This window comes from Micromys minutus (genome assembly GCF_963924665.1).
Source record: "Micromys minutus genome assembly, chromosome: 20".
Taxonomy (NCBI): Eukaryota; Metazoa; Chordata; class Mammalia; order Rodentia; family Muridae; genus Micromys; species Micromys minutus.
Window position 1 is genome coordinate 24613400 of NC_137955.1, and position 24698 is coordinate 24638097.

Genomic DNA, 24698 nt, shown 5'->3' on the forward strand with positions numbered 1-24698 from the left:
TCCTTCCTCCCTTAAGATGCTTCTTGTGAGGCCTTTGGTCACAGTAAAGAAACTAATATGAACGGATAAGCTTATGAAGGAAGGAAGTCGTTGAACAGAAAGGAGCAGTTAAGACTCCAAGTGCCTGCCATTAGCACAGCTCTTTCTGTGTGACCAGCCACTGTGAAAAGAAAGTGGAAAGGGACCCCAGAAAGGGTCCTCAGCAAAGTGGAACCGTGTGGGACTCCACTGAGTCGCCCAGGAATTGCACCTGATCTGAGGTCTGCGCATCTCCAGGGTGACCTGGCATCTCCGAGGAGGCCTGATTAAGAAGTTCAGTCCAGCTCAAATGTTTTGTGAGTGCCTAGCAGCAGATACTTTCACTAAAGAAGTTTAAATGTGATATCAGCGGAGAGCTGTGCAGTTGGTAGCAGGAGCAGAAGCCAAAGAACACCAGGAGGAAATCAGGGAGCAAGGAGCTGAATTGTCCTGGCGGCTAAGCCCCGTTAGTAGAGACAGGCAGATGCCTGGTTTTGAGGGGGCAGCTAGATAACCCCAGCCCAGAGCTGCATCCTGAATGACCTTCCAGTTCCTGGACTTCAATCCAGTTTTCGTGAGGCCTGGCGGAGTGGCCTTTCCGGAAGGCTTTTGGGTGACACGTGGCTGAGTGGTGGAGATTCCGGTCAGCCTTCCTTCCACAGTTAACTCTGTGGCATCTGACCCTTGGAGTCCCTCACCTGATCATCACAGTGGTCAAGGCCTAACACATTCCCTAGCACACAGCAAGAGCTAAATAAGTTCAGGAGGATTTTTTTTTTTTTTTTTTTTTTTTTTTTTTGTGGGCCTGCCTAGTTAAAAGCCTTAAGATGAAAAAAAAATATTTATGATTTATAAAAACAACAACCCTGATTCAAGTCAGCTTCGGATTCCAAAATAATGCTGAACTGGAAATGGATGTGTTAAGCTTTTCCCTCAGCCCATTTCTAAGCCCATGCACACTGCTACAATGCATCTATCAAAGAAGCAAGCACCCTTCACATTCTGCAGAGGCGAGGTGAGTTGTTTGGAAGAGTTGGTTTGCACTTGGTTTAATCTCTCAATCACAGTGATGTTAGGAAGAACACTTTTCCCGCCCACACTAACTTTGCTGACAAGCCTCCAAAGTGGCTGATCTTTGACTCTGGGTACTCGTAATAATATGTGATCCCCCCCCCCCCGCATTGCCACACACATAACCCCATCTATTGTCTCGGCTTCTTCCAGAACACATACTCCCCAACAACCGGATGAATCATAAAAGAAGAGGGGTGTACACGTAAATTGAGCCCGTTTATGCTTTCACGGTCTCCGACTAATAAAATTAAGAGGATCCTACTAAACACAGGTAGTTTAGTAGTTTACAGTGGCTTCCTGTAAACGGGTTTCCCTTAGCAGAGACGTACCTTGTTTAGCATATATCAAACAAAGAATTCCATGCCTACGTGGATGTAACATATTTACAGTTCAGACATATGCAAGGTGTGCAAGGACTTGTCCTCCTCCTCTTGTCCTCTACAAAGTAGGATCCTGGCTTCTGGTGTTCAGCTAACCAACAGAAGAAATGCAGAAAAGGTCTGGCCTCTCCCATTTTCAGAGCTCTGGAAGGAAGGCTGAGTCCCTCTCGCTGAAAACTGCCCCCAGCCCTGTCCTTGCTTAGGTTCCCCAAATACTTTTTCAAAACTCTGAACAAAGGCAGGTTTTGCCCTACCTCCCCTGACCCCTTCCTGATAAAGTGATCTTACGCCTCTGGAATTGTGATTTTGAATGTATGTGCCTACCCCACGTCTGGTATTCTATTACAACAGCGTGGAAATGGAACCTAGGTCTGAGAAGCCGGCCAGCCTCAGAAGCCTTCTTCATTCCCTGCCGTGTAATACATGATATGCAAAGCCTCTGACTTCAGCCAGCAGATATTTGGAGACCGTGTTGGCCCTAGCATGGGGACTAAACTAATGTGTGTTTAGGTCAGAAAGCGAATCAGAAAAGCCACTGGAGGGCACGTCACGCAGTGAGAGCTCTATAAATGCATCCCCACTTGCAGCGTCCCCTGGCAAACACTCCGTTCTCCTCTCCCGGCTGTTCCGCGCTTCTTCTCGGTGCTGGGAAAACTTCGGCAGGCTGCTGCTTGTCTTCTTGCCACTGCCTTCTGCCTTGCAGAAAACCGGGAAGGCACGACACTCGAGGAGAAAGGACAGCCTTCGAAGGGGACGAGGAAAGCCCAGAGGTAGCCTCCAGCAGGCAGAGCGCCCTCCCTCGGAGCGCGGGACGCTGTCACCAAGTTGCGATTGCCCCCTGGGGCTGCTGTGAGCCGAGCTCCGCGCACGTTCCTGTGGATCTACCCCCCTAGAAAGCGCGAGCCCCGCGGCGGTTCCTGTAACCCCGGGAGAGGCTCTCGGAGTCACCCACTCGTACCCCGCACCGCGCCCCCGCAGCTCCGGTGCCTCTTCCCCGGATCTCCGTCCCTCCCCCACACTCAGGCCGCCGTTACCGCCGGACCCCTCCCCTCCCCCTCCCGGTTCCGCGCCCCCCACTCCCCAATCCCGGCCCTCTGGCCCGGGCTCTCCACGACCAGCCTGCGCTCCTGGCGCCCTCATGTCTTCAAGGGACTGCCAGCGCGGTTTGACGTGGTGTCTCGTTCGGATCTCCAGGCAAGACCTCGGCATCATCAGACAAGCCCGCCTCAGACTCGCAGCCACCGCGCCCCGAGGAGGTGCAGAGTGAGGCGACCGCCTCTGAGCCACCCGCAGCGCCCGGGCCAGGTTCTTCTCCTGCCCAGAGCGCGGCGCGCGCAGCCTTGCCACCCCTCGGCCGAGGCAGGGGCGGCCGCTCAGACTTAGTCTTCTTGGGGTCCAGAAGGCCGGCGTGCGAGGTGTCGGCAGCCTTCCCCCTCCTCGCGGCGGCGGCGGCGGCGGCTGGCACGGTGGCCGCCGCCTCCTGCGTGTCCTCTCTGCCCGGCGCGACCCCTGGATTACGTGCTCTTGCTCCCGACCTTCTGGGCGGGGCCCAGCGCTCCTGCCCGCGGTCCGGATGGGTCTCCTGGATGGGATTCGGGCCACTTGGAGTTAATGTCCAACTGGGGGTCTACGGAGACCGGATCCGAGGTAAGAGGGGAAACGTGCCGGAGGGGACAGGGCGGGCGGCGGCTGTGTCGTCTGAAGGCAGAAGGGCGCGGCTGGACCCCAGGCGGGCGACGGAGCATAAAGTAGGAAGGCAGGCGGGACCTCAGGGGACAAGTTGAACCCGAGGAAGGATAGCCTTGCGGAGGGTCGGTTGCCTTTTTTCGCGTGGTCAAAAAAAATACAGACAGAGCCCCTGGTGCCCTGGAACCCTGAAAAGCCAGAGGGGTTTTTTAATTCCCCTGGTCCGCTCGGTAAGACGCTGCTCTGAACAGTCCTGGAAGCAACCGTGCGAGACTTGGCTATCTACTAACCCACGGCCGCCAGCGTCTTTTCCAGAGTGCAACTACAGCTCAGAGTGTAACTTACTGTTGAGCTTGTTTGGGTCTGTTCTGGGAGAAAGCTAAGCCCCGGGAAGGAGGGCTACAAAGGTGCTGTGAACCTAAAATTAGAGGGTTCGCCTCCTCAGGAGGGATCTTGCAAAGCGGGCGTTTCTCCCCTTCCCCGGCCTTTTTCTTGAACTTTGTTAATGCCCTTCTGCGGGTCCAGATTAGGAAAATAGCTCCTTACAGCGCCTCGGCCTTAGGATTCTGTCTCGAAAGACTCCTAGGAACCCTCTAGGTCTCCGCCAGGCCTTCGAGGTGCTTGTTTTTAATTACCTCTTCCTCTTCTCTCCGGCACTCTGTGTCTCTCCCCCCAAGACTCCCCCACCCCTCTACACCCACACACTGCTTTGTACCACTTCAAGACAAACTCCTGAATGGGGTTGCTTTCCAGCCCCACGCAGGAAAAAGGAACCCATGAATCGGGAGCAGGAAGGCACTTTAACGGGTTCCCCTCCCGCCCCCTCCCCGCGCTTGCAATCTTGCCTGTAGCAGAATCTGCCTGCAGGGCGGATGAGCACGCCATAGGAAGCTTGTCTAGAACTAAGCTCGGAGTTCGCCAAGTTTGTGCTCTTTGACCGGGATAAACGCGGCTTCTGCCAGTTCCTTCAGGGAATATGTTAGAGAACGCTAGACTCACTCGTCCTCGGTCTTTTGAATGTGTTTAAGCGATTCGGGAGATGCAACTACCCTGTAACCGCGCATCTCCTCCCTCCAAGCCCTCAAAGAAGGATTCGCTGTTTCTTTCTTGCCCTGACCATGCCCTCTGTCTCTCTGAACTTTGGTGGGGGAGGTGTCTTTTAAACAAGTGACAAGTGCGTAGTGACCGGTTAGCCTCCAGTGTTTCTAGCCCACTGTTGCAAGAGATTCCATTGCTCCGAGGCCTAGAACCCTATCTTGGGTCCTCTAATAAGCAGACCCACCCCAGGCTTCCCCCCCCACGGGAAGCATCCCATATTTTCCCTCTCTCTCCATCTTAGGCTGGCCAGTTATAAGTCAGTGGTATGAGAATGCGTCCTTAGTCAAGGACACTGAGTGCGGTGAATACAAGTAACAAATCTTTTCGTAATTTCGGCCCAGACCCTACAGGAAACACCGGAGTTTGTAGTGAACTCTCCTCCTACGCCACCGGGGTTTGAAAGCAAATCCCAAACAAACTTTCCAGCCTGCCAGCCCCAAAGTGTGCGGGGGCACTGGTGGCAGGGAGCAGACAGCCGCTGCAAAGCTTTCTCGGTGACAGAGGATCAGGGTGTATAAATGTGGGTTGCCAAGAAACCACCTCGGGTGAAATGAGGAGAAGGGAAATGGAGAAAGAATGAAAGAATAGAAGAAAGGACTCGCATAAGGGCATCTACAGGTCCCTGGACTAGTTTGGGGATAGATGGTAGAAACATTGTTTCTCCTATGGTTTTATGTTTTAAAATGACAATCCAGCCTACCGGCCGCGGGAAGACTACAAGGCCCTAGCGGTTTCTAGTGCCCCCTGGTGCCAGGAACTCAGAATCGGTGAGCGGCGAATTGGCAGCCACTACCGCGACTTTGCAGAGCATCCTTTAACCCCCAGTCCTGGGACCCACCAGGTGCCCAAGTGCGCAGAGCGATCCCTCTGCCCGGCTGGGATGAGTTGATCTCAGATGCAGAGTAGAACCGGCTTTCCAAGTCCGAGAGAGAACGGGGTTCACTTAGCAGAGTCAACCTTGGAGTGAAACCTAGATACCCCGCACGGGCCGGTGCCTTAAGCTATTTATTTGCACGTGCAGCAAAGGCCAAGCGAGGCGGGGACTGGCCGGGGCGACGCTTTAGGGTAGAAAGCGGCGAAGAGATAAAAAGTAAGGATGCGGAGAGGGTCCCAGAGGGACTCCTTGGAAGAGCATCCAGGGAGGCGCACACCCCATCTTTTGCCTGGGTTGGGGGAGTGGGACAGCAAGTGCCACCAACTAAAGAGCGGCTCAGAGAGGAGTGGGTTCCGTGACTCTCTGAGAACAGTGCCCCTGCTCCTCCTCGGGATGGGAGGGGGGGGGTGCTTCCCGATGCTGCCCGCCTAGAATAAGATGGAGAGTCTCCGTTGGCGAGGCAGAGTGAACGTTTCAGTGTTTTCCTCCTTTGCCAGCGTCGCTACACTTCTGATCGAGGCTCTCCACGTCCAGTTTTAAAAGCTTTTCGTGAGCCAAACTGGAAAAAAAAATTAAAAAAATAAAAGGGAAAACCCTCTTAATGCGGAAGGGAAATCTGGTGCCTCCGCCGCTTCCTGCCAGCGGGCAAGGCGATCCGGGACCGTGCCTTAACCCCGCGCCTCCCTACTGCTCGGGACCGCCAGCCATTTCGCACGCACCCGGGAGCTGGCAAAGCTAGCACCCTGGAGGCCCGAGGCCTTGCCCCCTCCTCCCCGCGCTCCCCGCTCGCGAAGCGCCTCTGCAGTGCTGTGCGCCGGGCGGGAGCCGGAGGCGCCCTTTTCCCCTCCTCTGGGGTGTTCGAGCCAGCCCGCGCAGCCGGAACCCCGGAGCTGTGTGGTTCTGTCGCTTTCCAATCTCTGAACCCAACAGCTGCGGAGACAACAGACGCCCAAGGGATGGAAAATGAATTCGTCTCCGCAGCGGTGGGAGGTGGCAGCCGAATTAAACGCTTTCCTGGTGGCCTTATCTAGGGGCCTAGACTGGAATTCTGGGTGGAGATTGTGAGGGGCGGGAGGGATGTACCCCGGAAAGGAGAGGTGCAGGGTGTGTGTGTGTGTGTGTGTGTGTGTGTGTACACACGTACGCATGCGTGTGTGTTTATCTGAAAACTGATTTGCCCTCCCCCATTAAAAATGTCAAGGCTGTTTTATCAAAATACACGAATTTACTGATTTGAGAATGTTCTCCAGGCAATGGGCCCACTCTGGAACATTGGGGCTCGTGGGTAAGAGTACCGACATACCCCGAAATGATTCGGTCCCTCTTCCGCATCTCTTTGGATGGGACTTTTCACCAAGTGAACACAGCCTTCTTTATTAGCTCGCTCACCCCAGACTCCAAGGCCTTCCTTTCTAAAGCCATGAGGCCGTAAGAGTCTTTTGGACTCGGTGTTCAGGGCTCTTACTATGGTCCTGGAGTAGCTAGGGGAACAGAAAGGCGGCATCTCTGCTGAGAGGGTCAGAATTAAGACCAAAACTTCACCAAGCTGCAAAACTAACACCAAGGGCATTTTCGGGTGTACCACGGGGAGGGGGGGGGATGTTTAAAATGTCAAGATAAATTCAGTCCTCGCCTATTAGCCATAGAAAAACATTTATTGGGCACTTTCGGGACTTGTTTGTGAGTTAATGATCCTAAGAAGTATTTTAAGCCAAGTCGATGCTTCCAAAGTTTTAAGTCACTTAACCTGGCGCTTTTACGCAGGCTCAAGTCGGCAAATTCACATGAACTTGTTCTGGGGACATTTTTTCCCCTTAGCTGGGATGTTTAAAAGGTAGGCAGAGGAAGGGCAAGTGTTTCCGCCAAACCTGAGTCTACACTCTGCCTAGCTAGAAGAAAGGTCCAGCCTGGAACAGAGGGGTGAGCTTGATTTTAGTCCCAAAGATTAAAAACCCGTTGTTTGCATAGGTAAAAGGATGACTCCCAGAGCTCACTTAAGGGAGCTGCTGGCGGGGGGGCGGGGGGGGGTGTCTTTCCAGAGTCGACAAAGGTAGCCAGAAGGGCGCCCTCCCCCCAACCCCCACCGAGGGAACGGAGAGTGTCTCATGCGTCAGTAGAAGCAGGCCCGGGAGTTGTGGTACAAATTTAAGTCTATAATCTGACCTCTGGGAACTGGAGGGTGGAGGAGAGGTCAGCAGGGGACCCGTTGAGAATGCGAGCTGCGCCGGGGATGAAGGGAAGCGGGCGGGCGACAGACCAGGGGCGAGGGCGGGGTGCTTGGGAAGACGCGGGTCTACAGCAGTGCGGGAAGAGAGGCCGGTGAGTCGGGAGCGGGGACAGGGGAGTGGCGGAGAGGCTGCCCTGCAGTCAGCGCCAGGGTCCTGGGCACCTGAGCCTAACTTGCCTGGTGCGGTTCTCTTCCCGGCTGCCCGCCCGCGCAGGTGCCGCCGCTGGACGGGACTCTAAGATGAAGTTATGGGATGTCGTGGCTGTCTGCCTGGTGTTACTCCACACCGCGTCTGCCTTCCCGCTGCCCGCCGGTAAGAGGCTTCTCGAAGCGCCCGCCGAAGACCACTCCCTCGGCCACCGCCGCGTGCCCTTCGCGCTGACCAGTGACTGTAAGAACCGTTCCCTCCCCCTCCCCCGGGGCATCATCGACGGACCCCAGGGCACCCCCACCGCAGCATGCACTCACGCAGTCAACCGGGGCCAGCCGCGAAGGCTGTGCGCCTCTCCACTCTCGGGCTAAATGGGAAGGGTTCTGAGGCCCTCAAGGGTACTCGGTTGCATGCCGCTGCCCAAGGGCCCCCAAGTGCCTTTCGAGTACACAGGATCCTCTGTTCTGTTCAGAGCAGAGGATGTGGAATAGTGTCCCTTTATCATTACCAACAACAAGCATCCCATTACCACCACCAGAGCGCATACACATTGCTCCCTTCCCTGCCCCTCTATGAACATACTGGAGGATCTTTCTTTTACCGCTATTTTACTGTGCCTCGCTGTGCTTAATCCTAAAACCCCTTGCACTTTCACCCTGAACTGCACTCTGCACTTTTGCGAGGGGTTTTGTGAAAACCCAGCCATAGACAAAACACAGCAGGACCTCCTTTTCCAGAGCTAGCATCTGCCTAGTGTCGGATCTGTTCCGAAGAGTTCTGCTGTAGAAAGAGTCCAGGGTGACTGGTGCAAGTTGAGATGAAAGGGAGAAGCGTTCAGAATACTTCTCACCACATGATGCTCACTCAGAAACAACAGCCACAACAAAAACAGGGTACTCTTCAAACAAGGCTGGGATTTACTGTTCAAATGCTAATGCCTTCTAGAAGCAAGCAATTACAGTTTGATTTGATACAACCTATTGTCCAGGCATCCAAGTTCACGTGGATAAAATCAAATGGACAGATAAGGAGTCACAGAGAAAATGAAGGGATCTAGGTTAGAAAGTAGCAACAGAAAAGTTGATACAATCTCAAAATACTCATGGGCCACCCACCCAACCCCTTAGAACGATTGGCTTTGATGCTTTGCATTTGAACGGTACCGAGGTTATGACCATCAGGAAAAGCAGCCTAGCTTGAGTCAGCCCTGGGACATCCAAAGTCCTTGGCTCTGGACTAGAAAACAGGCAGAGCTGTGACAAGCATTTTGTATTTCGTTTCAATAGCAAAAATTGGCTTCTTGTATAGCATCAAAAAAAGAGGGGGAAAATAGAATTTTATAAGAATTTTGGGTGTGATTTGTGGTTTTAAAAGGAATATTGTTGACCCCTTGAAATGAGTCCCATGACTTTCCATCAATTAAACTCATCTTTAAAGAGCTTTGCTTCAATCACAAGTTTAGGGTATACAAATATTTCTCCAATTGAAATCCTAAATTCCCTCTCTGCTGTCTTCACTTATCCATTCCAAAAGGACAAACCAAAGGGACAAGGACAGAGTGGCAGATAATAATAGTTCTCTAATTCAGATATCAGTGGAGAGAACACTGATTGCATTCTGATGAATTCATGGGGGTTTAATTGCTATATTAGTTTCCTGTCTACCTGGGCTTGCTGAGCTGAGCTTCCCTTTAATTCTCACAAGCTAAGGGCTTTAGAACTCAGTGGGAACAGTTTACAGCTCCACAAAGGGGAAGACTTTCTTCTCGCCTGTGCCAGTAGCTTCCAGGTTTGCTCCCTGGCCTCATGCTCCTGTCAGTAGCCATCCCTGGAGAAGAGGAAGAGACTCAGAGCAAGAGAATGGAGTCCTCTAAGAATGCTGAAGGCTACTGGTACTGGACCACATGCTGGGAAATTCTAATTTAATTGGTTTGAGGTGCAACCTGGGTGCGCAACCTTTTAGATGTTTCCCAGGTGTGTCTAGTGTTGGTCCCAAGGTTGTGTCACCAAAGTTTGATAACACCCTAGGAAAAGCCCAAGGCTTCTGTGGGTTAGCCAGCCACTAAGCAAGCAAGATAGCATTGAATCCCATTGGCTCCGTGGATCCCACTGGGAAGGGGGTACGGGATTATGTTTCTCTCTCTCAAATGATACTGAAATATCTATGGGCAAGATCCTGACTATCATTTTGTTCAAGAGAGCAGAATGCATCCAATTTTGCTTTGTCTATGGAAAGACCCAGTAGAACCTAGCCAGAGAAATTACCCAAAGAAAAACTGAGCTGTGTTCTAGGCCAGTTGACTTCTATCCAGGTATGTTCAATCGGGCAGCAAGCTGTCAGTGCAGAGAAGGCAAAATAACGACAGTGTACAGGCTTTAAATACTCAGCTAATGGCAGCACACCCCTACCACAGTGCGGACATTTTTCTCTTTACTGTACAGGGTTCAACTGGCTAAGTCTGGTGTAGAAAACCATTAAATCATTGCACTTCATTTGAAAAATAAAAGGTGCTGTAAATTGTAGTCCCCATAACTTCCTTTGGGTGCTTGGGATTTCATAATTAAGCAAAAGAACTTCTGTCACAGTGACAGTCCTTGTACACGTCCCATAGAGACACTAGAACTGTGTCACCCACTGCACACACTCCCTCTGGAGACAGCATCTATCCCCCACCCCACCCCGTCCAGGACAAGTTAAACACCCCAAGTTCTATTCTGACATCGCACAAGCTAAGCAAGTAGAATTAATAACTGGCTATAAAATACATATCTTGTGACCATTTTTAACTTACTCAGAAACTTGCTTGTAGTTTGCCTTTGGAAGCATCCAGACCTTTGTCTCTAGCCCCCTTCTTTATTTGTTTCTCTTCCTGCCTTATCTTCTCCAAAGGAGGGTTGGAGATAGTCTCAGGGGGTCTGTCTGTTCAGAATATGCAGGTGCCATAGTATTTGGAAGCTAAAACAAAAGATGCCTGGTTCTGAGAGCAGAGAACATGAAATCCAAAGTGCCAGGGACCCAGGATGGCAGCAGACGGGTGTTCTGCTCCAAGGCCAGTGTTTGCCTGAACCACTAAAATATATTTTTGTATGGAAGGGAGGAGCTCTATAGGGGTGGAAGCTCTTCAGCTAGATTTCCAGAGCTTACTGTAGATTTGTTCCTTGTGGTCTTGTGCCAGGTCTTGACTATCGCTCACTCTATCAACTAAAAGCATAAGATACCTACAAATTTAAATGTTTGGGTTCAGAGTGTATATATTCATTCGCCAAATAATTGTGTGCCTTGTTCATTCCAGACACTGACCAGATTGTCACAAATTTCTGGTACACATAACACACCGATGCCTGTGACCATATAGGACATCCTTCTATGAATGTACATATTTAGTTCACATAAAAAATGAAGCAATAAGAAAACTTGGGCCGGTAGCACTGGATGAACTTGATTAGACACCAACTGGAAAATTACTTATTAAATGTGGCGGTAGGGGTATAGGTCAGTTGGTAGAGTGCTTGCCTAGCATGCAAGAAAGCCAAGTCCTTAGGCAATTGGGAGAGAGGATCTGGCACTTGAAAAGGGGCTCTTGAAACTAAAATCTATGAGGATGACTCTTTTAGGAGACACTGATCCCTTATTTGAGACCAGAGACCAGCATCTTCTTCCTCAGGCCCTACCCAAAAAATTGTTTCCAGAGGAATGCCTTCAAGGCTCACTTACAATTGCCCAGGCAGAGGACATGGCCCGTTAGCCCAAGCATTATGCTCAAAGGGGTCAATATTGGCTGATACAAAAGTGAAAAGTCCCAAATACTTCCAGTTCCTACTGTACGTGTGGCCTTATAATATATCTAGTACTCTTCACTTCATAAAAATACTATATAATTAATCATTCGAGCTCCAACAGAAGCTGTTTCATACACCTCTCTCATGCCAGGCATGGACAGCATCCAAAAGGCAAAAATCAGTGCTGTAAATTATAAGTAGACAGTCAGGCAGGTAGAGAGGTGACTGGACAGGCTGTCAGCAGGACAGACGGCCACATCTATCCTTCGGCTAAAGTCATACCCAGGGAACTCACTGAGACAGAGAGAGCAGAACAGGGGAAAGCTCAAGGATCTGCAAGGTGTTTGGAAGAAAAGGGGAGGGGGGAGCACACTAGCGAGCAGCGTGCAGAACGTGTAGCTGGACATAAAGGGAGACAGAGCACTGGGCATGTGTGGGATGAGGTGCTGCCCTGCAGGGAATTGGGAGATGCTTGTGGAGTGCTGTCCTTGCTCTAGGGCACTTACTGTCACCTGCCTGCCACGGGCAGCATGCGCCAAGTATTAGCTGACTACAAGAGAGTGAGACTTTCGCCACAGGCAAGTCCCTCACTTATAGCTTCAAGGCCCGAGCACAATCAAATCAACCCACTCACCCTGCAGGGTATGGAAACAGAAACGCGGTACTGAAGTTAGAGTCCCTTCTGATCATCCAGTGAGTAACCTAGCTGAGAGCAAATTTTTAGCATATTTTTGTAAAAACAAACAAACAAAAAGGCTTTCTTTGGACCTGCCCATTTCACTTCAATCTCTCCTGTCCACCCTCGACCCCAATAAAATAAAACCTCTCAAACTGATAAAGCCAGATAAACTAGCTTTTCGATCAAAAAAGGTCCTACTTCATAATTCAAATGTACGTGCCAATACGTAGCCACAATGGAGATGTCACTTCCGGATCTGAATTATAAGAGGACTCATTGGACAGACAGATACAACTCCAGTCTAGCCTTGCCTGTACTGCTGGCCAGAAAGACATATGGACCCGCCTACCTCAGTATTCTCCGGCTTGTTCATGCAGACCCCTTCCTCAGAAGTATCCCTAGAACAGTGGTCATTCATCCACCTCTCAGTGAGTTTTGTCTCTTTGGAGCAGTTTGCCTCTCTTTTTCCCCTTCAAGCCATGAAAGAATGCACTAAGACAGTCACAACATTAAGTGCTTTTGTGTATGCCCTCCAAGAACAACACCATGTCTTACGCAAGCACAATTCAGCTACAAAATCACACATCAGTGTGATACACTTACCCAATAGATATTCCAGCTTCATCAGTCCTGGTGATAATGTCCTCCTAGTTTTTAAGCCCAGAAGCATAGAGTCCATTTGATTGTCTGCTTCCTTTATTCTTCTTAAATGCCTCTCCCCGAAACCCATGACCCTAGGGTAGGGTAGGAGTGAGGGTGGGGTGGTGGCTTCTTGCCTATCCTTACCCTGACCACCCCTGGATTTGAATTTATTTGATTATTTCTGTATGCTTAGATTCAAGTAATGCATTCAAGTGAAGTGTGCCTTACACAGCAAGGAACCAGAGGACTGATACAAGGCAGGGGGATCCTCAACAGGGCCATCGCAGGGCTTAATGAGGAACATAGCAGATGTGCAAGTTGAGGCTAGCCCTTGAAGCTAGCCCCCCAGAGCAGCAGAAAGCTTTCTCCTAATACTCCCAGAGGATGCATGCACCCAGATGAAGACAGGAAAAATCTACTGTGTCAATTCCTTGAGCCTGTTGTTGCAGGGAAGTTCATTGTCAGGCATCTCTGGGAGCACAGAAGCTGTAGTACACATATCCCCAAGACAGTTGGTTCCCTCTGCCCACAAATCACTGAGCCAGGGCCTGGACAGAGATCTCTCCTTTGCAGAAAATGCTCTCGAGTCTACACTATGATTAGAGCCAAGCCTCGATCCCCTGTGCTTCATTAAGATGCACAGTTGTCTTTGTTACCCTGTTTCCAATGTAACTATCAAGGAAGAATAATTACAGACACAGTGCATTGTCCTCACAGAACCATCGGTTCCACTCTCCAAGACCAGACCTTTGCTTTTGTTAATCTTAACCTAAAGGTTCCTGTCTTAGGATATCATGGAGAGAAGAGCTTCTAGGGGAACCACATAATCAGGGTCTGAGTCACGGCAGCCTGGGATCATACTCATGCTTGTCCCCACACAAGAACATGTCCTGCTACCCCCAGGACACTCACATCCAATGGCAGAAGGAAAAAAGGAAGGTGGGGAGGTAGGAAGGAATGAAAGAGGGAAGAGAAATCCAGCACTGAGGTTTGGCAAATGTATTTATCTCTGAATAATGTTTGTGCCTGGCTCTCTGAAGTCTTTCTAACCTCTTAAAGGTTTCTGTGAGCTCATTCACAGGCTAGAAACTCCTTCCTCATATCCAACTAGAACAGTGGTGGTCAGCTTCCTAATGCTGTGACCCTTTAATACAGTTCCTCGTGTTATGGTGACCCCCCCCAACCATAACATTATTTTTGTTGCTCCTTCACAACTGTAATTTTGCTGAATGACTGGTAATGTAAATAGCTGTATTTTTCGATGGTCTCAGGCAACCCCTGTGAAGGGGTTACTTTGCCCCCAAAGGGGTCGAGACCCACAGGCTGAGAATGCTGAACTAGAGGGCTCCTGCAAATAAATGCAGACAGTCAAGAACTCCCCCCCCCCTTTACTTTTCTGCTGTCTTTGCTTGCCCTCAGAGTTATTCTGGTTCACTTCTTACCTCTCCTGCCCACCTCCACCACCCAACCCCCAACCTCACCCCCAGAAGATCCATTGGCTTTTTAAGGTCTTGTGGTCCGTCGGAATTAGAACAGTACTTTGCAAGAAGGAGAAAGTAGGGACTTCCCACCAAATTCCTCTGAAGCCCCTCCCTCAGTCCCCATTGCCCCCTGCCACTGCCACAAAGGATTGTTTTCCCTAGTGGTTTTGTTTTTTTTTTTTTTTTTTGTCACATTAATTTTACTAGGTAATTTTCCCCATCCCTTGTTAAGTTGTTGAGATTTTTTTTTTTTTAATGAAGAATTCATGGTGTGTGCTTGTTAGTGTGGGGTAGTTCTTGATAGCTGTTGAGTGCTTTTAGCTCACGCCAGGCGTCCGTGGATTAGCTGACAAATGGGCACCCTGGTAGGTACTTTCCTGACTTGAAAGCAGAGAGTGGTCATTTCTCCACAGGGAGCCATGCTGTATTCTTGGAAAAATCATTATTACAACTATAATAGAAGCATGAGCCACACACAGAAGTCAGAGCAAGTGCAATATGAATAATGAAATTAATATACTGTTCCCTAAGTGGGTTTTTGGGGCTATTTGTACAGTTATTATTATCTTTTCTTAGCTGAGTTGTAGGCTAACAGCTCAAAGTTTGTATCACTAATAAGTATGTGCCATATTGGTCAAAGTCGATGTAGATCTGATAAAATAGCCTATTGGTGGCTTTAAAAATCTACCCTGCGCTCTTTTTCTATATTCTGAAGCAGCACACATCCTGGTTCACCCTTTCTTCTGCCTTGAGAGTATCCAGAAATCCTTTGAAAGAGCTACAACAAAACACTAGCATTTTTACTGTGCAGAAAACTCTTTGAACAAACCAGCGTCAGCGTTGGTCATGAGAAAAGAGCACTGTCACTCTGGAAAGACTCGAATGCCTTTGTGATTTGCCTTATCTGTTGATTGTTTCAGGAAAAAAAAAATAGATGCTATTGAACCCCTTATGACTTAACCAAGAATAGCTCCCTTTGGATGATCTATTCTCTATCTAAAATCGGAAAGAAAGGATGGCACTTAGATAAAGGAGGACTCGCCAGTATATCCTCTCCCTCCCCCCTCTCTCCCTCTCTCTCTCCCTTCCTCCCCTCCCCCCTCTTTCTCTGCTCAAGTAGGTGATCAAATAGTGACTTTTAAACAGTACACAATGATAAAGCTATGCAGAACTTTTGGGGCACTGAACATTGTTCTATACCCTCATCACACATTTCAGAGGTTCCCCCCAAAGGCAAGTAGGAATGAGGGTTGTCTGGGACAAGCTGTGGAGTACCCACAACCTCATCCACTTTTGTGGCAGTTGATTCACTGGAGACTCAGACAGATTTGATACACAAAAACAAGCGGAGAAAGTTGAAAATCTTTAAGAAAATATCTGACTTTGGAGGGATAGAGATTGACATCTTAGAACAGGTTGGTACTTCCTCTAAGAAGCCCCCATGGGGCCAACTGTACCTCTACAGAGAGAAACTATTCAACAATGCCTGGACCCAGGGCCCTTGCTGGTACAAATACAGGACCCTACATGACTGTCTGGGTCTTTTCAGTAAGGAGTGGGATGTGACTTGGTTTAAGAGAAGATTAGCAATGCTTATTTTAAGTTTCACAGACAGGTTCAGCTGAGCCAGAAGGTAAAGTAAAGAGACCTTCTAGATCCCAGAATACCTCCTGTGGGGCTTCTCCCTGTAGGGGACTGGGGGCTAATTGTGGTAGATGAGCTGGATGCTGTTCCCTGCAGAGGTGGCAGAAAGCCAGGACCTGCTTACACTTTCCAGCCAAAAGCTTAGACTGTCCTCATCTTAGGGCTTCAGAGCTAGAGAGCCCCATAGGACAGCAAGTTGACCTCAGGTTGGCTAAGCCATTAGTCCAAGGTCACGCGCTGGTCAGGGACTGACCAGGGCCTGGAATCTCAGACTCTGTCTTCTCCAGCTCTGCAGCAAGAGCCTGGTCACTGGTGCCAGCCTCTGTATGAGAAGCTTCCGGACATGGGGCCTCTCTGTCTGACTCTGCCCCCACTGCTGGCTGCTGGTGTTCCGGTTGTGACTTGGGAATTGGCAGATCTGCCACAGGGTGATATACAAGAAGATGGGAGAGAGGTGCCCCCAAAAGGCATGGAATGTTTTTTTTTCTTCTCGGAGACTTTTCTGTTCTGTGGCCCATGGTGACCGACCTTTGAGATCTACTTAATGTACTTGAGTTCATACTAAATTTTTCCCACAGCAGGTGTTTTCCCAGCATATCTTGCCCTTATCTCTGTATTAATCGACCTCTACCACCAGACTTTAAGAGCTGCATGGTAGTAGAATTTTTACTTAGAAACACAACAGCAGTATTCAAGACAAGACTTACACTTATCTTTGAAACCAACCCAGCCACGTTTATACTTACTAACCACTTGGTCTTAAGCAAACGTGTTTCCTCTTAGCCTTGGCTTCTCAGTCTGTAAGGAGATGTGTGGAGATGTTTGGTCCCAAACTGAAGATGACTAAGAATCATGTCTACAACAGTGGTTATGGAGTGAGCATTCTTAAACCATCAGAAGATTTCTTTATTGTGGCAGAAACAGCTCTCCACAAAGGGGCTGCTTCAGGAGCTAAGAAAGATGACAAAATGCAAGCTCTGGCTGTGGAAATGCACATCAACAGGACAGAAACAAGCTTAAAGAGAGATGTTAGGGTAGGCTATTGCTGGCAACATTGTCCTAAGGTTCGCCTTCACCCCCTGTGAGACTTTAAGCCACCTCTCCACCTTGATACAATGTTACGTGCTTCAAGGAAGCTATTAACTAATAACACATTGCTTAAGAAAAGATTGGAACTTGAAGCGTTTTTTAATGTACTAACAGCTGTGTACTTCTTGTGATAGTTTTTCAAAGTGAGTGAAAGAAAATCGCCTTTGTACCTTTCTGAAAGATACAAAATGGCACTAGTCTTGCGTGAGAAGTTATACTGGTCCTAGGCTGATGTCTGCATATAAACAAGCATCTGTGTGTGTGAACACACAATAATAAGTCTATACTTACACATGTGTACCATGAGTGCATTTCTGTTTCTCAGACACTTAGCCTACATACAGATGTGTTCTTTGCCTGCAGTTGGAGTAGGTTAGAAACTTCAGGTGGGCTCCTCCTTCCCTGAAGGGTCTCTGTGTTCCCCTGCCTATGGAGGCCTCTCTGGGTATCTGTACACTACCCATTGCCTGTCGTCTCATGCCTCAAGCAAAGCTCCTTCAGAAGTGGACACTGCCCCAAGCAAGGACCTCCAGGCACTGGTTTCTGGCATATTTCTTACCTGTGTGGCCAGCTAGACCTTGTGGCCTCAGCACATTTGTCCTTCCTGCCCCAGAACACAAGCTGGAGGCTTTGCAGTGCTGTAGAGAGGCAGGACCCCCCACACAATCGGCCCTGTGCCTTCCATAGCCGACTTGGCAGGTTTCGGTTTGGCCTGGAAAATCTCTTCGTTCATAGAGACACTACAGTGCTAGGGTCAGCCCCTCCCCCTTTCCTGGAACATTCATAGCTGCAGAAACCCTCCACCAATCTCCAAGTCCAGTCACCAAGTGGGAAGGAGTCACGTGCCCATATGTTACCTCCTCCCTCTCAGACACAGGCAGGAGATAGCTAAGAGTCTGGGTGAGATGTGGCCCTTGTCATCATGAAGAGGACACACAATTACCAATAAAATTGTGACCTTTTGGTTAACATACAGCCGACCTACAGTTTCAAAGAAAAAAACTGACATGTTAGCCATCTTAACCAAGATAACACTTTGAATTTTATAATTGTTTTAGCTTAGCAGTTAAAAGGGATACTGGGAACCAACACTAATGTTCTGACAAAACTCAGTTGGCTTTACAAAATGGTGACTATCCCAGTCCTTAGTTCTTGAGGTGACATTACTATTTTTTCCCAATACTCAGGGGAGACAAAGCCTTTGCCGTGAGCAGCCTGTTTCCAGAGTCATGCCCCAGTACAAGGTTTCATTTGTTTAAATAACACTGTTTATACAAAGGACACATCAGAGTTAAAATATTTGAAACAGAACAATGCCAAAATATTTGGTTACACTCTGAAGGATGACTTAAAACAACGAGAATCTTGATATCTCAAAACTCCAGCTTTCAATCGGACGTATTTTTCAAAATACAGCCCTCAAGTACATCTGAGAAATAAGCAAGGTTTTGACCTGCCTGCTCTTGCTGTTTTATTTATTTACATGACTTTTATTTTATTTTGCTTTTTGATTGTTAAAATTGTGCTCTTCTTTTGTGGTTTGCAAGTATTTTACAGTGACGTTAATATTAGTAAGGATCCTTGTATACCTGATGTTCTATTCTGTAAACTCTTCATAGGGTAGAAGTGTGTGCTGTGCTATTAGGGCCATAGAACATAACATGGACCCAAGCCCCTTTTCTCTCCCCTCAGCCCAGGGAAGTCCTAAAAGATAAAAGCAACTGTGGAGCCCTGAATTCAAGGTGTGATGTTACTTGCCTAGACAAGGCTAGAAATTTCTGTGGAATTCTCAAGAACAGGCTGGTGAGATTTGCCCAGCACCCTTTTACAGAATCATAAAGTGAGGTTGTCTCTGCCAGTGAAAGTCAGTGACATCAAAACACCTGAAATTAGGAACTGTGTTCTTTCATAGTTTGAAAATAGGATGTTTGATCCTCACTTCTGACTATTAACTCTTAAGCCCACAATTTACATAAGTAACACTTTCCTTATAAATATATGTTGTTTGTTCATTTTTTAAGACTATGAAAGAAAAATACCCTTCAACTCAATAGTCATGTAAAGCCTAAACTTGGTGATTAAATAATATTCCATCTAAGTATCCATATAGAGGAGAAGTTTCTCATCAACAAGAGGGGTCTAACCTCTACTCTTCAGTTCAACACGTTGAACCGGTGTGTTCCAAGGTCAGAAAAGCCTGTTTTGTTTTGTTGGTGGTGGTGGAAATGTTTTGAGACAGGGTTTCACTATGGCTGACCTGAAACTTACTATGTAGATCAGGCTGGCCTCAGACTCACAGAATTCCACCTGCCTCTGCCTCCAAAGGGCTGGGATTAAAGGCTAGAGTGTGTGTGTGTGTGTGTGTGTCTGTCTGTCTGTCTGTCTGTCTGTCTGTCTGTCTGTGTCTCTGTGTGTGTGTCTGTGTGTCTGTGTGTCTCTGTGTGTGTGTGTGTCTGTGTGTGTGTGTGTGTCTGTGTGTCTCTGTGTGTGTGTGTGTGTTTAAGTAAGATTACACCAAAATTCAAAGGAAGGTACAGAGACTCTCTACACACCTTCTACCCCCCTACAGTCTCCTCTTTTATCAATATCAATCCCTCCCATGTAGCACTTGCTACAATCACCCAAAGTCCATAGGTCACACTGGCGTCCATTCTCAGTCTTGTGTATGATGTGGCTTTGAAATAGGTTATTATGGGATAGATTCGGGACGAACGAGAAACCTTTTCACCAAAGTTCTACCCTGGTTCTGTGGAAAAGCCAAGAGGAATTTAAATTAAACTGTCTCATACTAACATCTGTGTCATAAATATCACAATATTTGCCCCATGCTAGATTTAGAACAATTGATTTTATTATTGTTATTACAATCATCATCATCATCATCATCATCATCATCATCATTACTCAGTGTTTATCCCAGATGCCAACCTACTTGAGCATCCCCTGCTATATCTGCTGAACCCAGCCTATGACAAGGTCTACAAAACAGGGATATTTTTAAGAACATTGAAGGTGTTAAAGCCAAATTATGTCACTGGGATTCAAGTTGTGTCATATGTAAATTCAGGAGTTTCTGAAGCCAGAAAACTTAGGGGTTTTTTGTAACTCCAATGTTATATTGTTGACTTCTGTTGAATTTTTTGTGTCTTGGCCTCATTTTTGATTGATCCTCAGTTGGTTAGTAATCAGCCTTAACTTTCCACCTTCCCAGGTTCCTAAGCTAATGATCTACTTAGGAATTTTTAAAATAGAGCTCTAGACCTCATAGTGTGAGTCCTTTGTTAAACAAAATCTTTTCTTAAAAAAATTAAAAGCAGCATTACACTTTAATTAATCACTTCAACTGCATCTATTTTAGAAGTTTGAATTTCTGTATAAGCATTTTTTTACAAATATAAGAGAAAAAATAAGGTTTTTATAATTAAACACACATTCATTTATTTTTTTCCTCACCAATTTATTTGTGAAAAAAACAATTTTTAAAGCACAATCAGGTCATTTTTAAAATAAGTCATTTCCCACATTGAAGCAGAATAATCTAAGGGTCTCTTGCCTTTTTAAGAAAACTCCCTAAGGGAAGTGCTACAAAAAAAAAAAAAAAAAAAAAAAAAAAAAAGGCCTTTGGTGGCTTTGAAGCTGTGGGAGGTGGAAGAGCTGAAGATGCTTCCTCACCCCTCAGGCTGAGAATCAAGGCTGCTCAGGGCTCCACTAGTTTTCCCAGCAATTTGGGGTATTTTAGACCTTCAACATTTTAGACACTTAACATTTAGAGCCCTTCATTTCGTGAAGATTCAATTTGCCACAGAAACCATACTATTTTCTTGAAAAGTTCGTCCCCTCCCCCCAAACATGACCCTCTTCCAAGTATCAAGGCCTCCAGATCCAGAGTCCCGCCCCAGGCACTAGTTTAGGATCAATCAGTTCCCACCTCAGTGAGTCTCAAGGTCAAGGTCAGCCTGGGCACAAAGCAAAGGAGTGCCAGCCAACCTAGACTACAAGGACAGAACCTGTCTCAAAAAGACAACAGAAAACAACACATACAGTTCCTCTATCTTTTCAATGCCATCCTCCTAGAGATCATAGAGAAGAAATGACAAACCAAGTTAGACAGTGTGTTAGCAAGTAGGGGGTCACAGTAGGGAGTGGAGGAGCCGGGGCTGGAGGATTAGAGACTTGTGAGGAGTTGCAGTTTCAACAAAAGGGTCAGCAAGGGACCAGGTGTAACAAGCATATACTTAAAGAAAATGTGGGAAGGGCATAGAGTGCTATAAAGAACAGTGGTCCAGGCTGAGGTCCTTACCACAAAGGCCTGAGTTTGAACTGTACTTTTTACTCTGAGTGATTTAGGCCCTGAGGACAGTTGGCCACGTCTGGAGAAAATGTTGTTTTGTTATTAGCATGGAGGGGTGGCATTATAGAGGGGTGGCATTAGAGTTTGCTTTTCCTTCCTACAAAAGAAGGAAGAAGGGATGGATGGTGGGAGCGAGAGAGAAGGAAGGAAGGAAGGAAGGAAGGAAGGAAGGAAGGAAGGAAATGTCCCACAAATATGTCCACAGGCCAGTCTGGTGGGGGCAGTTCTTCTAATTGAGGTCCCTTCTCTCCGAGTCACGCTGACCATCTAGATTAGCATCACACATGGTGCTCCTGCATAGCCTAGAGAGAGGCAAGAACCTCAGTTTGATGTCCTTTTTACATGACAGCTTCCTAAAGCAAGGGATGAGCCACCCCAACAGGGGAGCAACACACCAAGAAGGGAGAAAGCAGTGAGGTCAAACACTTATGTTTCTACAGATGAGACTTCTCACTCCCCTCGCCTCTCTTTTCCTATTTCCCACCACAAGAAACAGTGTGTGTTGATTCCAATTCCCAGTCTTTATCATATATCACACTGAAGGTGTATGTGTATGTAAAATCTAGTAGCTGAGTTAGGCATGTAACCTAGCAACACACACACACATACACACACACACACACACACACACACACACACACGGGTTCTTGCTGCATTTTAACAACTACATAGGTTCATTAGAACCATGCCAAATGCCATCCATTTGTCAGTGAAACACAAATGTCTACTTTTCTGTTTGGGTTTTTAGAGTTGAATTTTAGAGATCTTTGTACATGCTGTTTAAATCTGGTCCTCCTTAGCCACATAGACTTGGGTTAAACTTACAGGAAAGAAGCGAAGCCAGGAGATATCACATCTCCTCAGCCCCCAAGAGCTGGTTTCTGTTTCCTCTGATACTCACATACACCAGAATCCTGCAGTAATTTAATAAAATGCAGGTACCTCCATTCATCCTCAAACCAGGGCACCAAGGTGGTTAGGCATGAGACCCAGAATCTGCATTTCAGGGAGCGTTTGAGAGCATTTCCAAGTGAGGGCTGTATATGAGGCTATAAAACAAGACCTTAGATGTCAGCCTGGTTAGTCATGTGTCTACAAGCTAAACCTGAAAGATGTTGTCCAAATGAACAACTCACTCTTAGAGACTTGTTTCCCACAAGGTACTGTGTCTTCTTTACCACATGTCTCCTCTCTTTTGACACCCATCTTTTGCAAAGTGTTAGAGGGTACATGCTTCTAGGGGCCTACTTAGCATAAATGGATGATCATTTCGCAATGGGTCAGATTCTAGCGAATTCCCGAGACTTAGAAGACTGCCCGACATGATCATTGTCTCATTTGACATTTCTGTTTTGTTGGACAGCCAATATGCCTGAAGATTATCCTGACCAGTTTGATGACGTCATGGATTTTATTCAAGCCACCATTAAAAGACTGAAAAGGTCACCAGATAAACAAGTGGCGGCGCTTCCTCGAAGAGAGAGGAATCGGCAGGCTGCAGCTGCCAGCCCAGAGAATTCCAGAGGGAAAGGTCGCAGAGGCCAGAGGGGCAAAAATCGGGGGTGCGTCTTAACTGCAATACACTTAAATGTCACTGACTTGGGTTTGGGCTACGAAACCAAGGAGGAACTGATCTTTCGATATTGCAGCGGTTCCTGTGAAGCAGCCGAGACAATGTACGACAAAATTCTAAAAAACTTGTCTCGAAGTAGAAGGCTAACAAGTGACAAAGTAGGCCAGGCATGTTGCAGGCCGGTCGCCTTCGATGACGACCTGTCGTTTTTAGATGACAACCTGGTTTACCATATTCTAAGAAAGCATTCCGCTAAACGGTGTGGATGTATCTGACCCCGGCTCCAGAGACTGCTGTGTATTTCATTCCTGCTACAGTGCGAAGAAAGGGACCAAGGTTCCCAGGAAATGTTTGCCCAGAACGGAAGATAAGGACCAAGAAGGCGGAGGCAGAGGCGGAAGAAGAAGGAAAGAAGGAGGAAGGCAGCCATCGTGGGAGCCTGGTAGAAGAAGGGCCAGCTACAGAAAACTGGATAGGAGAACAGCCGTGTGAGCACTCCAGGATGGCAGCTGATGTCACCAGAAGCTCAGGGCTGGTGTCCTTGCTTAGCTGTTGCCAGCGTTTGTCTGATACAGTCCATGGTCACCGATGGCGGATGCGCACAAAGAACCAAGCCAATGTGTCTCCCGTGGTTCATTTTCACGTGACCGAAGACACCAGGGAAGTGTGAGGATTCTGGTCACCTCTTGTCACTACATTTTACTGCTGAAAATAAGAAAAATGTATTTTCCTGTCACTCCATGGATTCACACCCTGGAAAGGAAAGGGGGGTGGGGGGAAACAAAAGCAGAGACACAAAAAGATGACAACCTTTGAATTTGAAAACCGGGGCCTGAGGTTTACTACATCCAGCATTTTGGGGGACGTTTGGTGGTTGCTTTTGGACACAGAGTGTGGGATATGGAGAAGCTGGCTAGGAACCCGAAAAGCTGTCCTCGTACTTAGAAACAAACCTGGAGGGATTTCCTTTATGCGCTCAGAAACCGGAAGCAAGTTGTGGATTTCCGCAGCATCTAGGAGAGCTCGTGGAGAAGGCCCCCAGCTGCCCCTGCCAGGGAGACCCCGGGGCCTGTTGGTTTACAGAGACGGATGTTACATACACAGCTCCGTTTATGCGTGGTCACCAGTGACCAGAGAAGCTACTCGATGCAATGCATCTGTTTCAAATACAGAGATATAGAGAAGATATTTATTGAAATTTAAGTTATTATTATTTATTACCATTCACTAATGAATTTCTCTTTTCTTCCCTTATTTATTAAAGTCTCTTTTCAAAGGTGCCAAAGTCTATGTGCTCACAAAATACAAAGGTTACAGAAGGAAATGTTAACATTGAGAACAAGGGTCCATTCTCTTCAGAGTATGAAGAGGGTTTTTGCTAGGCAAAAAATCACTCACTTTACCTGTATAAGGAAGTTCTTCACTAACTGCCACAGACTTCAGCATTTCCCCTCTTTTCGCCTGTGGCCTAGGCTGACCTTGAACTTACTGCTTGGTCCTTCCAGTCCTCTGGCTTCCTGCAGTTTTGGCATGGCAGACACCACACCATGTCCACACACTAAGGATTGAATTCAGGGCTTCAACCATGCCAGGCACCTGTAGGTACCAACGGAGTTAACACTCCAGCCCCTGATTTTTATCTGTTAAAGGAAAGGGTAAGGAGGGGCGTCTCAACCCCACCACCTCACTGGGAGACCAGTGGGATTGTCAACTGTCTGCGTCTCCTCTATCCACCTGAGCAGCGAGGCCCCAAGCTCCACGGTATGTTGAGTTAAGCTTTTCTTCCCCCATCCCATGCGACATAACCACATATTCAGAAGGCTGAACTCACCTCGGAAATCCTGAACTTACTGTCACCTACAAATGAAATGAAGGTTCCTGCCAGGTAGCCACCGTTTAGCCTTGCCTGGTGGTACCTCTTCCTTCATTCTTGCCCACCTGTCTCCTCCCTG

The 24698-nt window shown here is 47.7% G+C and overlaps 1 protein-coding gene across 3 annotated transcripts; it reads left to right on the plus strand.

Annotated features, from left to right (window-relative positions):
* Positions 1-3058: 3058 nt before the first annotated feature.
* On the plus strand, positions 3059-23021 carry GDNF (glial cell derived neurotrophic factor; the record flags this gene model as incomplete). 3 transcript variants are annotated; one of them, XM_080933785.1, is made up of 3 exons in its annotated part: positions 3059-3119; positions 7572-7748; positions 22537-23021. In XM_080933785.1, the coding sequence occupies 3 exons, from the start codon at positions 3059-3061 to the stop codon at positions 23019-23021; spliced, it is 723 nt and encodes a 240-aa protein (XP_080789911.1). The 3 variants fall into 3 exon arrangements, with proteins under 3 accessions (XP_080789911.1, XP_080789913.1, XP_080789912.1); XM_080933787.1 differs by having other exon boundaries at positions 7572-7670; XM_080933786.1 differs by lacking the exon at positions 3059-3119 and adding an exon at positions 6087-6120.
* Positions 23022-24698: the final 1677 nt, after the last annotated feature.